Raw genomic sequence first — 17,786 nt, forward strand, 5'->3', positions numbered from 1 at the left:
TAAAATGGTATATAAGTATACCATGTTGGATTTCTTTTAAAAAGGCAAAACCAAAAACATGAACACACAAAAAAAGCATTATTACTTTTCATTCTCATATTTAGACGAAATTTTTTGAGTAATGGAATGACAAAGCAGAAGGCACCACTGAACAGTTCAGTTTTGACCCTCCCCCTTGTTTATGTCTTCTTCTTTACTCTTTTAATCTGTTAAGAAAAGTAACCTTACTGGGCTTCCCTGGTGGCGCAGTGGTTGAGAGTCCGCCTGCCAATGCAAGGGACACGGGTTTGTGCCCCAGTCGAGGAAGATTCCACATGCTGCGGAGCAGCTGGGCCCGTGAGCCATGGCTGCTGAGCCTGTGCGTCCGGAGCCTGTGCTCCACAACGGGAGAGGCCGCAACAGTGAGAGGCCCGCGTATATCCTAAAGATGCTACCAGAAAAAAAAAAAAAAAAAAAAAAAAAAAAGGAAAAGTAACCTTACAATAATGTAGATGAAGGTGTGATTATGACATCACTTCACACTAACTGGGCCAGCCTCCCAATTATGTCGTTTCAAATTAGTGATACACATGTGTATTACTGACTGACATTAAAAAGAAGTTGCAGGCTTCCCTGGTGGCGCAATGGTTGAGAGTCCGCCTGCCGATGCAGGGGACACGGGGTTCGTGCCCCGGTCCGCGAAGATCCCACATGCCACAGAGGGGCTGGGCCTGTGAGCCATGGCCACTGAGCCTGCGCGTCCAGAGCCTGTGCTCCACAGCAGGAGAGGCCACAGCAGTGAGAGGCCCGCGTACAGCAAAAAAAAAAAAAAAAAAGAAAGGTCTTCATTAACGTTAAAAAAGATATTTCTTATTCTTTCGACAAAATTCAACACCCATTTATGATAAAACCCCTCCAGAAAGTAGGCATAGAGAGAACTTAGCTCAACATAATAAAGGCCATATATGACAAACCCACAGCAAACATCATTCTCAATGGTGAAAAACTGAAATCATTTCCACTAAGATCAGGAACAAGACAAGGTTGCTCACTCTTACCACTATTACTCAACATAGTTTTGGAAGTTTTAGCCACAGCAATCAGAGAAGAAAAAGAAATAAAAGGAATCCAAATTGGAAAAGAAGAAGTAAGGCTGTCACTGTTTACAGATGACATGATTACTATACACAGAGAATCCTAAAGATGCTACCAGAAAACTACTAGAGCTTATCTGTTAGCTCTAAACTAGAGCTAATGAATTTGGTAAAGTAACAGGATACAAAATTAATGCACAGAAATCTCTTGCATTCCTATACACTAATGATGAAAAATCTGAAAGAGAAATTAAGGAAACACTCCCATTTACCACTGCAACAAAAAGAATAAAATACCTAGGAATAAACCTACCTAAGGAGACAAAAGACCTGTATGCAGAAAACTATAAGACAGGGATGAAAGAAATTAAAGATGATACAAACAGATGGAGAGATATACCATGTTCTTGGATTGGAAGAATCAACATTGTAAAAATGACTATACTACCCAAAGCAATCTACAGATTCAATGCAATCCCTATCAAACTACCAATGGCATTTTTCACAGAACTAGAACAAAATATTTCACCATTTGTATGAAAACACAAAAGACCCTGAATAGCCAAAGCACTCTTGAGAAAGAAAAACAGAGCTGGAGGAATCAGGCTCCTGCACTTCAGACACTACTACAAAGCTACAGTAATCAAAACAGTGTGGTACTGGCACAAAAAGAGAAATATAGATCAATGGAACAGGATAGAAAGCCCAGAGATAGACCCACGCACATATGGTCACCTTATCTTTGATAAAGGAGGCAAGAATATACAGTGGAGAAAAGACAGCCTCTTCAATAAGTGGTGCTGGGAAAACTGGACAGCTACATGTGAAAAAATGAAATTAGAACACTGCCTAACACCATACACAAAAATAAACTCAAAATGGATTGAAGACCTAAATGTAAGGCCAGACACTATCAAACTCTTAGAGGAAAACATAGGCAGAACACTCTATGACATAAATCATAGCAAGATCCTTTTTGACCCACCTCCTAGAGAAATGGAAACAAGAACAAAAATAAACAAATGGGATCTAATGACACTTAAAAGCTTTTGCACAGCAAAGGAAACCATAAACAAGATGAAAAGACAACCCTCAGAATGGGAGAAAATATTTGCAAATGAAGCAACTGACAAAGGATTAATTAATCTCCAAAATTTACAAGCAGCTCATGCAGCCCCATATCAAAAAAAACAAACCCAATCCAAAAATGGGCAGAAGACCTAAACAGACATTTCTCCAAAGAAGATATACAGACTGCCAACACACACGTGAAAGAATGCTCATCACTAATCATTAGAGAAATGCAAATCAAAACTACAATGAGTTTTGCATTAGAGAAATGCAAATCAAAACTACAAAAACCTCACACCAGTCAGAAGGGCCATCACCAAAAAATCTACGAAACAATAAACGCTGGAGTGGGTGGAGAAAAGGGAACCCTCTTGCACTGTTGGTGGGAATGTAAATTGACACAGCCACTGTGGAGAACAGTATGGAGGTTCCTTAAAAAACTAAAAATACAAGTACCATATGACCCAGCAGTCCCACTACTGGGCATATACCCTGAGAAAACAGTAATTCAAAACAATCATGTACCACAGTGTTCACTGCAGCTCTATTTACAATAGCCAGGACATGGAAGCAACCTAAGCGTCCATCGACAGATGAATGGATAAAGAAGATGTGGCAAATATATACAATGGAATATTACTCAGCCATACAAAGAAACAAAATTGAGTTATTTGTAGTGAGGTGAATGGACCTAGAGTTTGTCATACAGAGTGAAGTAAGTCAGAAAGAGAAAAACAAATACAGTATGCTAACACATATGTATGGAATCAAAAAAAAAAAAAAAGGTTACGAAGAACCTAGAGGCAGGACAGGAATAAAGACACAGACGCAGAGAATGGACTTGAGGACATGGGGAGGGGGAAGGGCAAGCTGGGACGAAGTGAGAGAGTGGCATGGACTTATATGTACTATCAAATGTAAAATAGATAGCTACTGGGAAGTAGCTGCATAGCACAGGGAGATCAGCTCGGTGCTCTGTGACCACCTAGAGGGGTGGGATAGGGAGGGTGGGAGGGAGACGCAAGAGGGAGGAGATATGGGGATATATGTATATGTATAGCTGATTCAACTTTGTTATAAAGCAGAAACTAACACACTATTGTAAAGCATCTATACTCTAATAAAGATGTTAAAAAAAAAAGACATCTCTTATTAATATTTTAGAGATTTCCCTGGTGGTCAAGCAGTTAAGACTCCACGCTCCCAATGCAGGGGGCCCGGGTTTGACCCCTGGTCAGGGAACTAGATCCCGCTTGCCTGCTGCAACTAAGAGTCCACATGCTGCAACTAAAGATCCTGCATGCCTCAACTAAAGACCTGGCCCAGCCAAATAAATAAATATTTTTTAAAATATATTTTAAAAAGAAACCCCTCAAACCTTCAACCAACAAATGTTATAGTTTATGGTAAAGCACTAGAAATATTTGCATTAAAGTTGAGAACAAGAAAAGCATGCCAATAATCACTTTTACTTAAAATTGGTCAAAAGTGATCTATCTAAATAATAGATATAAAAATGGAAATGAGATTAAGATATGAGAGAAATGGCTGAAAGACAGGACAAAACAGATTATGAAGGACATGCAAGGCAAGAAAAGGTAGTTTAGTTTAAGTGATATTTTTAAGACTTACTTATCAGAAGCATACAGGAAGATTAGATGGGATACTAACTAAATAAAGGAAGAGCATCATAAGTAAGCCAAGCCCTAAAGCATAAAAGTAAAAAGTAAAGATCCCTTAAAATCAAGTCATAGTTACAACAAGCATCCTCAGAATTACCTGGCTAAATAAAGTTCCATTTGCTGACGGAGCATAATTTTAATTCTGCACTGAACAGCAAGATAGTCAATGATCTACAATACCGCTAATAATGGATTTATATTTTTAGAACTGGTATGGGTCAAGTGGTTGTCATTCCAGTGCTGCCCGATGAATCATTCACTTGTCCCTGGTTTCCTTTTCGCACACTCAAATACCTAATTGCATCCCACCTTTCAGTTGACCTTCAATCTCACATAGACAACAGGAGCCACTCAGCATATAACTTTCTCAACTTCCTTAATAGTATTTGTGGCACTGCCTTCCTCTCTTTTACAGTATGACTTCTCTTCTAATACAATCCTCTAGAATACAATCAAAAATTTCAGTGAAATGAAATGTCATATGACACAATAAAAGCTTTGTATGAGTTCTACAGAAAAATCAACAATTTTGAAATTGATGACCACATCTTTATTATCTTTAGAGATGCCTACATTTCACTCTTCTCTACAAATATCAAAATATAGGTTTTGAAACATTCAGCAATTTTATAATTTTGGTTTAATTTCACAAATGAAGTATGTGTTTTTGTTTACTAGGTTATTGTTTTGACAAGTCTAACATTAACAACAGGAGAAAATACCAGTACTCCTAAATTATAGTAAGTCATTATTTGTTATCTGGAATGATGAGAATATGATACATTCTACTGAATGAAATATTTCAATTAAAAACTTACAAAGAATAAAAAGATTAAATATAACACAAACTGAGAATACTTTAATCTTCCTTTGAAGACTCAGAAGGCATCATACTCTTTCACCCCAAGGAAATATGGTTACAGGTTTCATTATTATCAACCTTTTAAAAGTTTTAAAAGCAGCAGAACCTCAAAACATAAGCCAGATGAAAGCAATATATTAAGAAGTTTATGTTTAAATATATACTTATTTTTATAGTCAAAGAAAATACATAGCTTTTTAAAATAAAAATTTGAAACTGAGGGGATATGAATTAGTTACAGTCTCATTTCAGTCCCAGCACCCAATACATGTATTTTACTTTTCTTGCCCAGTATTAAGAAGATTCTAATTCACAGAGGTAATAGTGTACTCCCATGTACAATTTTAAGTGGGTAGGGAAGTACAGATCTTTACTTTTTTTTAAAGGCCAGGACAGAACCACTCTTTATTAGATACTAAATATATACAATGTTCAAATGTATGCAGAAGAGAAACTTGAACACCTCAACTAACTGAAGAGGTTAGTTTTTTAAAGCAAAACACAGCTTAAAAATATATTATAGCGGGCTTCCCTGGTGGCGCAGTGCTTGAGAGTCCGCCTGCCGTTGCAGGAGACGCGGGTTCGTGCCCCGTTTCGGGAAGATCCCACATGCCGCGGAGCGGCTGGGCCCGTGAGCCATGGTCGCTGGGCCTGCGCGTCCGGAGCCTGTGCTCCGCAAATGGGAGAGGCCACAACAGTGAGAGGCCCGCATAACGCAAGAAAAAAAAAAAAAAAAATATATTATAGCAACAAAAAGACATGAAGGAACCTTAAATGCACATTGCTAAGTGAAAGAAGTCATTCTGAAAAGCCTCATACCACGTGATTTCAACTTTTGGAAATGGCAAAACTACAGAGAGAGTAAAAAGATAAGTGGCTGCCAGGGGTTTTGGAGAGAGGAAGGGGGGATGATGGACAAATATGCAAGCACAGGAGATTTTTAGGGCAGTGAAGCTGTCTACAGGTAAAGCAGGATTTAAGAGAAGGGTAAAGAGAATTAGCTTTACATGAGCCAGCCAGAATTAGCTAACAAAGACAAACAATAAATTATCCAAAAAAGCCTTGAGATCACTTGAGGAAGATGAGCTCACCTGGGAAGGTCATGGAAAGCTGAGGTAAAACGCCCCAAGGGCAAAGGACTGTACTAATATGGTAGAAAGGTGTACTAAGACAGCACACTCAATTTCAAGCTATGCCAGCTTTGTCTCACTTTTTCCCACGAACAGAACTGCCCTCAAAAATGCCACAAAGGACCCATGCAAACTTTTTTAAGAGAAGAGGAAAAGTAGCAAAGCAAGTAAAATAGAGAGAAAAGCATGCTTTAGAGAGGAAGAATAACCCCTGGAAGCAGCAGAAAATTATAGATGAACACTCTATACCTTCAAAAAAAATCTAAGGTAACATAAAACTAAAAATAAATCAAAACAAAAGGAATCCAAAAAGACATAATACGATATAACCAAATACTGATATAATAAGAGCAAATGTTCTTAAAATAAAGAATATCCAAAACCTACCTTGGTGAACATGAAGATAAGTGAACAAATACTACGGATACCCTAGGCAGAAAAGCAAGGAGAAACAGGCTGACCTAAAGCTTCTCCATTGCAACCTATAATGCCAGAGAATATTAATTATCTACAGTTTTTTTGTTTAAAAGAAATCCATTAAATTTTTATTTTATTTACACAAAAAGTAAATATATTTGCTTTCTAAAATACTGAGACAATACTGTCAGAAATCTTCATTCTACCTTTATCCAATTTCATTCTTCTCTTCAGAAATAACCACTGTTAACAGTTTAGTGTATATCCTTTCAGGCCTTTATCTGTGCATCTACACAGATATAGGCACAAAAGAAATGCATAGTTGTGTGTGTGGGTGTTTAACAGAAACATATCATACCATCTTATTTAACAACCAGATTATTTGACTGAACAATAGATTTTACACCTCTTTATGTGTAGATACACATAAATATACCACATTTTTAAGCTGATATACAGTATCCCATAGAATGGATGTACTATACTTAACATACCCCTAATGATAGACCGTTTTAGGTTGTTACCAGTTTCTTACCACTGAAAACAATGCAATAAACATACATAATTTTACATAGCTATCCATACAGAAATATTTGCATATGTGCTAAAAAGAGCTCTTTATAAAGAAAACTGTTAGATCAAAGAACATATTTTAAAAGATACTGTCAAACTGACCTTTAAAGAAATTATAACAATGTATACATCCATCCGGTACCTGAGAGAAGCCATTTCCCTTCACCCTTGCTAGCCAAGGTTATCATCATTTTCATTTTGGACAATTGTTTAAAGAACAAACTGTATCTTGTTTTGTTTACGGATGTTAAATACTATGTCACATGTTTACTGGCCAATTTTAAAATTTGTTTTGTTTGTGAATGGCCTTAGTAATATTTTTTCTTTTTTCTACTGGTTGTTTGTGATAATTTTTTTATCAATTTTTAGGACTTCTTTATATACTCTAGATGCCATTCCGTTGTTATATGTGATGTAAATATTTTCCACAGCAGGTCGCTTGTATTTTAATTTTGTTTTAGGTCTTTCTTCTTACAAGAATTTTATAATTCGATATAGTCAGATTTACCACTTCTTTTGCTTTCCACATTTGGTATCTTTAGGAAGTCTTTTCCTACCAAAAGTCTGTATTTTCTTCTACCATTTCTATACCACAATTATTTATTTATTTATGGCTGCGTTGTGTCTTTGTTGCTGCACGCAGACTTTCTCTAGTTGCAGCAAGCTGGGACTACTCTTCGTTGCGGTGCAAGGACTTCTCATTGCAGTGGCTTCTCTGGTTGTGGAGCACGGGCTCTAGGCACGCGGGCTTCAGCAGTTGTGGCACGCAGGCTCAGCAGTTGTGGCTCACAGGCTCTAGAGTGCAGGCTTAGTAGTTGTGGCACACGGCCTTAGTTGCTCCATGGCATGTGGGATCTTCCCAGACCAGGGTTTGAACCCGTGTCCCCTGCATTGGCAGGCGGATTCTCAACCACTGTGCCACCAGGCAAGTCCTCTACACTGTAATTTTTATGTGTTTAACAACATTTGGGCTTTTACTTCATCTGAATTCAAGTTTATCTTAACAATGTGCTGTACTAACACTATTTGCTGAACAGTACATCTTTTCTGTATTGATGTGAAAAGGTACTTTTACCATACACTTAATTTCTATGGATAAATGGGCCTGTCTCTGAACTTTATCTGTCCCCTTAACCTATTTGCCTAGTCCACAAATATTTTACCACTTTTGTATTAATGTTTGGATATCTGGTACAATTAGTTGCTTTCTCATTAATCCTTTATAATTTTTCATAACCATTTTTCTCTTCCAGCTGACTTTTCAAATCAAGCTGGTCAAATTCATGAAAAATTCTGTTTGGATTTTGATTGGGATTCTATTTAATTTTATTAAAAATATGAAAGTTCTGACACCTTCCCATTATTCACATTTTTCACTAGAAACAGGGCAAAGTAATCTTTCCGACTATATTACCTGATAACAAAAACAATTTATTTTTGAATGCCATCTTGTTTATGGCCACCATACTAAACCCAATCATTCTATAGTTGATTCTGTTGGATTTCCTACGTAGATGCTATCACCTACAAATATATTTGGTCTCTTCCTTTCCTATAGTTTTATCTAATTCTTTCTGTTGCCTCACTGCATTGCCTAGAATCTCAAATAAAGTTTAAATGGTAGCAGGAATGTAGGAATTCTGAACTTCTAGACTTTAATGGAAATGCACTTGATATTTCTAATGTTTGCTGTAAATTTCTGGCAACGAGCCTTAATCAAGTTAAGAAAATATCCTATTCCTTATTTTCTCAGAAACTTCTAACAATCAGGATTATTAAAAATACTATTTCTGTATTTCCTGGATTGATGACAGTTTTTCTCCTATTTATTAATATAGTAATTACACTAACAGGTTTCTAAATATTGAAAAACCTTTGCATTCCTGGGATAAATCATACTTGGCCATGATTAACTTTTCTCATATGCTACTGGATTCAGTTGTTATATTATTTAGTATCTTTGTATCTGAGTTCACGTAAAAAATTAGTGTGTAATGTTCGTTGTTATTTTCCTTTTGCCTAGTGTCGCTATCAGGGTTATTCTACCCTTACAAAATGAGCTCGTAAGTTTTCCACCTTTTTCTATGTTCTGGAATAGACAACATAATCTGGGAAGTTACTGGTCCTTAAAGACTTGACAGAAAGTCTAGGCTTGAAAATCATCTGGACTTGATATCTGTAACTATTTTTACCATTTCCTCTACAGTCAATTATCTATTCAAGTTTTCCACCTCTTCCTGAACAAATTTTATCATATATATTTTCCTAGAAAATCACTCAGGTCATTTAGATTTTCAAATCTAATAGGATAGAACATTTTCATAATTTTGAAAATCACCTGAGTTCATTTTATGCTGCCTTTTTCATTACTATATTGTTCATTTGTGTCTTTTTTCTTTCAGTTTTGTCTATTTTTTAAAAAACCTTTTCATATTTACGTACTCTGTAACATCCTTTTTTGAGACTTTATTTTTTAGAACAGTTTTAGATTTACAAAAACAAATTGAGTAGGTAGTGCAGCATTCCCATATTCTCCCAGCCCCACTGCAATTTCCCCTACTATCAATTTTTTAAAATTAATTTTTGGCTGCGTTGGGTCTTTGTTGCCGTGCACAGGCATTCTTTAGTTGTGGTGAGTGGGGGCTACTCTTCGTTGCGGCGCGCAGGCTTCTCATTGCGGTGGCTTCTCTTCTTGCGGAGCACGGGCTCTAGGCATGTGGGCTTCAGTAGTTGTGGCTCACGGGCTCTAGAGTGCAGGCTCAGTAGTTGTGGCGCACGGGCTTAGTTGCTCCGCAGCATGTGGGATACTTTCTGGACCAGGGCTCAAACCCGTGTCCCCTGCATTGGCAGGTGGATTCTTAACCACTGTGCCACCAGGGAAGCCCCAGTTTTGTCTATTTTTAAAGCTAGTTTTTAATTTTACCAATCAAGTTACCAAGTTATATTTTCTATTTCATTAATTTCTGCTCTTGTTATTAATTCCTTCCCTCTGCTTCCTTTAACCTTATCTTCCTTTTTTCTTGAATTGAATGTTCATTTCTCATCTTTGTTTTTTTTTTCTTAAGAGTAAAGACCATCTAATTCTCTGTATGCTATGTGGGCTATATCCCAGAGGTGAGTACCCTCACTATTACTGAATTCTTCACTTCCTAAGTTTTATTTTGCTCTCTTTATTCCACAGTTATTTCGAAGTATATTTTTAAATGTTCACATGAATAGATTTCTCTTTTCTCTCCTTTTGCTATTAATTTGTATTTTTATTGCATTATGGTCAGCAAATGAGCCCTACGTGATTTCTGTTTTTTTGGAATTTGAGATTTTCTTTGCAGTCTAATGCATGGCAATTTTTTTTCCTCAATATTTATAACTCTGATTGGGAAAAATGTGTAATCTAAAAATTTTTCACTTGTCATTCATTTTGGGAGCCAGAAAAAATTAGTCTCTAGCATGCAAAGACCCACAGAGGTCTATTTATGAGTCCATCTTCAAAAAGGTACATAATGACAAAATCTACCCAACAATAGAGGAATCAAAATAAGAATACAGGGGCTTCCCTGGTGGCGCAGTGGTTGAGAGTCTGCCTGCCAATGAAGGGGACTCGGGTTCATGCCCTGGTCTGGGAAGATCCCACATGGCGCAGAGCAGCTAGGCCCGTGAGCCATGGCCGCCGCTGAGCCTGTGCATCCGGAGCCTGTGTTCCGCAATGGGAGAGGCCACAACAGTGAGAGGCCCGCGTACCGCAAAAAAAAAAAAAAAAGAATGGTCCAAACTCATCAAATTGTACACATTAAATAGGTACAGTTACTTGTATATCAATTATACTTCATTACAGCTTCATTACAAGAATGGGAAAGTTGTGGCACAAAGGAACTAGGGGTGAACATCAAATCAAACAGTACAAATATTATCAACCAGGACAACATAAAAGTAACAGACTTCCTTCATCTTTCATAGGGGGAAATCAATGTGTAAAATTTGATTTTAAAAAAAGAGGTATAAGTTTATTTTGCTATAAGTAGCTATTAGATGAACTAACAACAGATAGTACCATTTCCAAACTCAAAGAAAGGGTGACAAAAAGTATTAAAAACAGGTTGTAAAGTATAATCCTTATAACTCTTAAGGAAAAACAGATGTTCATGTAATTTTTGTAAAAACATGAAAATATGTGAAAAAATTATAATATACAGAGGTGATGGTGGACACTTCTGGAAAGTGGGACTGAGAAAGTAGGGGGTTATGTTTACTTTTGACATATTAATTTTGGTAATGGAATTTTGTTTAATGAATAGTGAACTTAAAGTCAGAAAACTGCCTCTATTAGTGTCATAAAATTGGATAATTTTAATTTCTCCCATCCTCGATTTATCTATAAAATAAAGATGTCTGTCATATCCACAAAAATGTTTTCGTGTTATTATTCATGTTTATATGCCCTAGAGTAGTAAGAACACTGAAGGCAGGCAATACACATTTGCTGAGCTGAATCACAAATTACCTGTTTCAAGTCTGTTAAAATTAATTTCATTTCTTTTCCAAAAACACCTCAAAGAATTTTATAGCCTAACTGCTATCCAACCTTCAGAAATGCTAAAATGTTACAAAGGCTAAGAGAGGTGCCAAAGAATATCTTACTTGTAAGAGGTACATAAACATTTGTTTCTTGCTATCATAGTAAATATATGTTCACATCATTTTCAAAAACAGGAGAAAAAGCAAATCCCTTCATTTTATTTCCTTACTAAAAATTGGAGGACACTAAATCTACTTCCCAAATTTACATTTAGATCTATAAGACAATTTTTTTTTGCTTGATGAGCACTTTTAAGTCAATTCTTATCTCAAATTCTATAAAAACTTGGCCACCTGAAATTAGGGTCTCCCCTTCTCAACTGATTTTTAGCCAAATTACAAGCTCTATTCTTGGGCCTTCCCCGGTGGCACAGTGGTTAAGAATTCACCTGCCAATGCAGGGGACATGGGTTCGAGCCCTGGTCCGGGAAGATCCCACATGCCGCGGAGCAACTAAGCCCATGTGCCACAACTACTGAGCCTGCGCTCTAGAGCCTGTGAGCCACAACTACTGAAGCCCGCGTGCCTACCACAACAAGAGAAGCCACCACAATGAGAAGCCCGCGCACTGCAACAAAGAGTAGCCCCCGCTTGCGGCAACTAGAGAAAGCCCGTGTGCAGCAACAAAGACCCAATGCAGCCAAAAATAAATAAATTTACACACACACACACACACACACACACACACACACACACATATATATATAAGCTCTATTCTTGGCCATAATGTTTAAATATTCATCCTGATTATGAGGGTAATAAGCATGACTTGCAGTCAGCTCACACAGGTATCTAGAAGAAAAGGATCTGAAGTGACTTAGAAACAAGAATGATTAAAAACCAGACATGCCTTCAATAATATAAAAGTACATTTGTAGGCTTATAAAAGTACATTTGCAGGCTTCCCTGGTGGCGCAGTGGTTAAGAATCCACCTGCCAACACAGGGGACACGGGCCCAAGCCCTGGTCTAGGAAGATCCCACATGCCGCAGAGCAACTAAGCCCGTGCACCACAACTACTGAGCCTGTACTCTAGAGCCCGCGAGCCACAACTACTGAAGCCCGCATGCCACAACTACTAAGCCTGCACACCTAGAGCCCGTGCTCTGCAACAAGAGAAGCCATCGCAATAAGTCCGTGTACTGCAAGGAAGAGTAGCCCCGGCTTGCTGCAACTAGAGAAGATGGGAAGGGGATGTGATGCAAAACACAGAAACTGAAACACTAGAACACATGAACCCAACTGTATTTCAAATGAATGATATAACTATATGAAGAGTGAGAGAAAAAACAGTACAAAACAAATCCACGTAACTTACAAACACAGTATTTGATTATATACTCTCAGTCTTGGGTAGGATGGATGGGGGGATAACTGCATACAAACTCTGGACCCTTTCCAGGAGATTTGGTTTTTTGTAGTAGTATGAGCGTAATAATTCTAAAACTATTTTGGAAGTATGACAGCCCTCCTAGAGGACAGTGGCAACATCTGGAGATATTTTTGGTTGTGGCACGTAGTGGGTAGAAGCTAGGGATGTTGCTAAACAACCAAGAGCGTACAGGACAGCCCCCACAGCAAAGAATTACTCGGCGCAAAACGTCAACTGTGCAAAGACTGAGAAACTTTAGTACACATATAAGCTAGGGGGTCTGTATATGTGTTAATACATACATGTATGTCCTAGTTCTGTCTACTTAAAGGGCCCAGAAGCAAAGACATCCCAGTAGTCATGAGTACACTTAGTGCCCATGTTTTGGTCTCAAATACCATTCCCCACTAAGAGGAACCAGGGCTTTCTAGCGCAACGGCTGATTCTAAGGTTAAGACAGGATAGGTAAACAATAAGCTTGGAATATCCTGTTATCCTAGAAAGTAAGGAGGTGCTCACAAAAAATGACAGGGGCATAGATAAGAGCCAACTGAAGAGGCTCCTATGGGACAATCTGGGACAATTCAAGCACCAAAACAGTATAATAGTAATGAATGATAACTGAAAATATAAGAACCTATGAGTTAATACCAATAATGAAAAGAGAAGTATATAAAAAGGAGAAAAAGAAGGTCCACTGATTACAGTAAAATGCTGAGAGCTAACAAATACAGAATGAGAAGTGGGGTTAGAAAATCATCACTTTGCTACCACTGTAGTATAGAATCATTCAAGCAAGAATCATCAATAGATGTTAAATCTAGGGGAGAAATTATCGACAGGAAAGAAAAATGTTTGCATGATCTTAAAATATCTCCCCACTTATCTGCTGAAAAGGAAATAAAAGAAACTATATAGCGGAGACATCAGACATTTAGACTGAGCAATCAAAATTAACATCATCATTGAGGGACAAATGGACATTCTGTGTCCCTAGATATGATATCCTGAAAAGAATACAAAATTATTTATGTAGTATTCTGTCCAAGAATGCATAAACTGGATCTAATCATGAGGAAACAGACAAACATAAAATGAGAAATACTCTATTAAAAAAAAAAAAAGATTCACAAATAACAAACGCTGGCAAGAAAAGGGAACCCTCATACACTGTTGGTGGGAATGTAAATTGGTGCAGCCACTGTGGAAAAAGGTATGGAGGTTTCTCAAAAAACTAAAAATAGAGCTACCTTATGACCCAGCAATTCTACTCCTGTGTACATATCGAAAGAAACAAAAACACTAATTTGAAAAGATACATGCACCCCAATGTTCACAGCAGCATTACTTACAATTGCCAAAGTATGGAAGCAACCTAAGTGTCCGCCAATAGGTGAATGGGTAAAGAAGATGTGATATATATACAATAGAATAATACTCAGCCAAAAAAAGAGAAAGAAAATCTTGCCATTTGCAGCAACATGGATGGACTTGGAGTGCATTATGCTAAGTGACCTAAGCCAGATAGAGAAAGACAAATACTGTATGATATCACTGATATGTGGAATCTAAAAAAAAATACAACTAACTAGTGGATAAAACAAAAAAGAAGCAGACTCACAGATATAGAGAACAAGCCAGTGGTTAGTTACCAGTGGGGTGACAGAAGTGGGGAAGGGGCAACATAGGAGTAGGGAGGAAAAAAGGGTTACTATGGGATTATATGAAATCATGTGTGAAGCTTCTGAAAATTGTAAAGCACTATAGAATTTAAAGAATCTTTCATTCAATAAAAAGAATTTTTTTAAAGACTATTTAAAAATATTAATGTCATAAAAGACAAAGAAATGTTGAGGAAATGTTCCAGGTTAAATGAGACTAAAGTGACATGACAACTAAATATACCTAATCCTAGACTGGCTGGTGTACCAGAGAGGGGGAAAAAATGCTATAAAGGACATTATTGGCCCAATTAACAAAACTGATGTAGATTAAATAAAAAGTATTGTGACGATGTTAAATTTTACTGAAATTGCTAACTGTACTGTGGTTTTATAAAAAAATATAGTTATTCTTAGGAACCGCACAATGAAGTACCTGGGGGAAAGGTCATTCATGCATGCAACTTACTCTCAAATGGTTTTAAAAAAAAACACTGTAGAGTGAAGTAAGTCAGAAAGAGAAAAACAAATATCGTATATTAACTCATATATGTGGAAGCTAGAAAAATGGTACAGATGAACCTATACCCAGGGAAGGAACAGAGACGCAGATGTAGAGAACAGACATGTGGGCATGGGTGGGGGGAAGGGGAGGGTGGGATGAATTGGGAGATTAGGATTGACATATATATACTACCATGTATAAAATAGATAGCTAGTGGGAACCTGCTGTATATAGCACAGGGAGCTCAGCTCGGTGCTCTGTGATGACCCAGATGGGTGGAATGGGCAGGGCATGGGAGGAAGGTCCAAGAGGGAGGAGATGGAGGTATACATATAGCTTATTCACTTCCTTGTACAGCAGAAACTAACACAATATTTTAAAGCAATTATACTCCAATTAAAAAAAAATACTGTACACACACAGCTAGAGTGCAAATGATAGAGCAAATAGTAAAAAAATAACAATAGGTGAATTTGGATAAAATGTATGACTATTCTTTGTACTAATCTTACAACTTCTCTATAAATTTGAAATTATTTCCAAATGAAGTTTTTAAAAACCCACAGAAAATCTTTTATTATATCTTTTTTTTTTTTTTTTTGGTGGTACACGGGCCTCTCACTGTTGTGGCCTCTCCCGTTGTGGAGCACAGGCTCTGGACGCGCAGGCTCAGCGGCCATGGCTCACGGGCCCAGCCACTCCGCGGCACATGGTATCTTCCTGGACCGGGGCACGAACCCGTGTCCCCTGCATCAGCAGGCGGACTCTCAACCACTGCGCCACCAGGGAAGCCCAGAAAATCTTTTAAATACCTAGAACATGAAGTTAAATGTTCCCCCTATTTCCTCACCTACAAAAATAGAATATTATAAAATACGGGATGCTATAAGATACTATAAAATAGCAGTAGTTAAATCATCTCATGCTTCTTTCATTAATGCACTTGCATTAACTATACTAGCCACCTCATAAAGTTCAAATACGATAGCCATTGGATAATAAAAGATAACACAGTAAGACAAAAAGGAAAAGGCATTAGCAGTAAAAACAACAAAAAAGCTTTCATTTTTCTAATACATGGATTCCAGACAAAAAAATTTTGAAGAGCTTTGAAGCACCTACCTTCCTATTGAACATAAGATAGTTAAGACGCGCTTAGGATAGAATTTATCCCAACTAACTTACTTGTTTGCTCTGCTTTAAACATACACACATTTATGTCAAACGGGTAAATAATACTATGTCAAAATAAGATCCAGTTTTAAAATCAGACCAAATAGTCCAAACCAATATTTGAACTCTCATAACAATAGTTTTAATTTAGAATATGTCTCCCAAAGCTGTATTTTAATTTACTACTTTGTCTTTTATGAGAGGATTTTTAAAAAAATCACAAAACAGAGAAACTTACAGTTCATCTCGTTGTCTCTGGGACAGCACCATTTTGGCTGTAATGTCAAGCTTATTTGATATAGTGGTATGTCCCTCCTTTGGGAAATCAAAAAACTTTGCAATCCCTGGATTTATAATTAAATATGCCACTAAGTGGCTTCCACGCAGGGGAAAATGATTCTTCCACAAGTGAATCCAACGAGTAACCAGGAGATATTCAACAAGTAAGGTTCATTCCACCTAAGAAGAAAGAGAGAAAGATTATTTCGTTCACTTAGAATTTAAATTATTTCTAAATTATTATTTGCAGTATACACTTTCAAAGGTGAGGTATTACTATGATGGTAATATGAATATCAGATGATGTTTTTTAACCTACTGTGAAAATCAATGCTAAAATAGTCATTTTACGAATTTTAAATTATCATTAATAGTTTACTGAGCTAAAAGAACACTATTTTAAAATTTACCCACTCACAACCATGTCACCTACTAGATATACTGATATCAATTTTATTAAATTTTGAATATTAACATACAACTTCTAGAGAAGACAATAATTTTCCATTAATGATAAAAAAAACACATTTTCTAATTTACAAAAAGAAGCATTATCTGAAAAAAGTAACAAAGATAAGTACTTCAGAAACTGTCCACAAGCCAAAGGTTCCAACCATAACTGAAGTAACCTTCAAGATTGAATATTAGTTACTAGTGATCTTAGAATAGCTGATATTACTTATAATGTAAACAAGCCATTTAGCAATCTCATGCCCTCTTAACCAATGCATTTAATCAAGAAATAATTTAGGGACTTCCCTAGCGGCACAGTGGTTAAGAATCCGCCTGCCAATGCAGGGGACACGGGTTCGAGACATGGTCCAGGAAGATCCCACATGCAGCAGAGCAACTAAGCCCGTGCGCCACAACTACTAAGCCTGCGCTCTAGAGCCTGGGAGCCACAGCTACTGAGCCTGTGTGCCACAACTACTGAAGCCCACATGCCTAGAGCCCATGCTCTGCAACAAGAGAAGCCACTGCAATGAGAAGCCTGTGCACCACAACAAAGAGTAGCCCCCGCTCGCCGCAATTAGAGAAAGCCCGTGTGCAGAAACAAAGACCCAACGCAGCCAAAGATAAAATAAATATTTTTTAAAAAGAGGTAACTTAGCATTGTTTCAATTTATTTTGTGTGCTTATGTCTTTAAAAAAAATTAAAAACTGAATGAAGTACATCCTTCTTTGTGCTCACACAGTAATCCAATTCTGTAACCCCATTACCTAATATTTCAGAGCCCTTTCTTTACACTTGCAACACTATAAAGCCAATTTCTATACAATATCTAAAAAGTACTGTGATCAGCTCAATGAGAGTAAATGTAGGTAAAAGAAAAATCAAGAATTGTTTCTTAAAGAATTATTCTTCAGGGACTTCCCTGGTGGTCCAGTGGTTAAGACTCCGAGCTCCCAATGCAG

At 37.2% G+C, this 17,786-nt stretch overlaps 1 protein-coding gene across 2 annotated transcripts in view; it reads right to left on the reverse strand.

Annotated features, from left to right (window-relative positions):
• The window catches only part of PAFAH1B1 (platelet activating factor acetylhydrolase 1b regulatory subunit 1), an 82,962-nt gene that overhangs the window by 27,952 nt on the left and 37,224 nt on the right, over positions 1 to 17,786 (reverse strand). For both annotated transcript variants that reach the window (XM_007454190.1, XM_007454191.1), the window contains exon 2: positions 16,330 to 16,550. In XM_007454190.1, coding sequence (XP_007454252.1) covers positions 16,330 to 16,361 — 32 coding nt within the window. In that variant the 5' untranslated portion in view covers positions 16,362 to 16,550. The remainder of the gene's footprint in view (positions 1 to 16,329; positions 16,551 to 17,786) is intronic.

Source organism: Lipotes vexillifer, unplaced genomic scaffold (assembly GCF_000442215.2).
Source record: "Lipotes vexillifer unplaced genomic scaffold, Lipotes_vexillifer_v1.1 scaffold680, whole genome shotgun sequence".
NCBI lineage: Eukaryota > Metazoa > Chordata > Mammalia > Artiodactyla > Lipotidae > Lipotes > Lipotes vexillifer.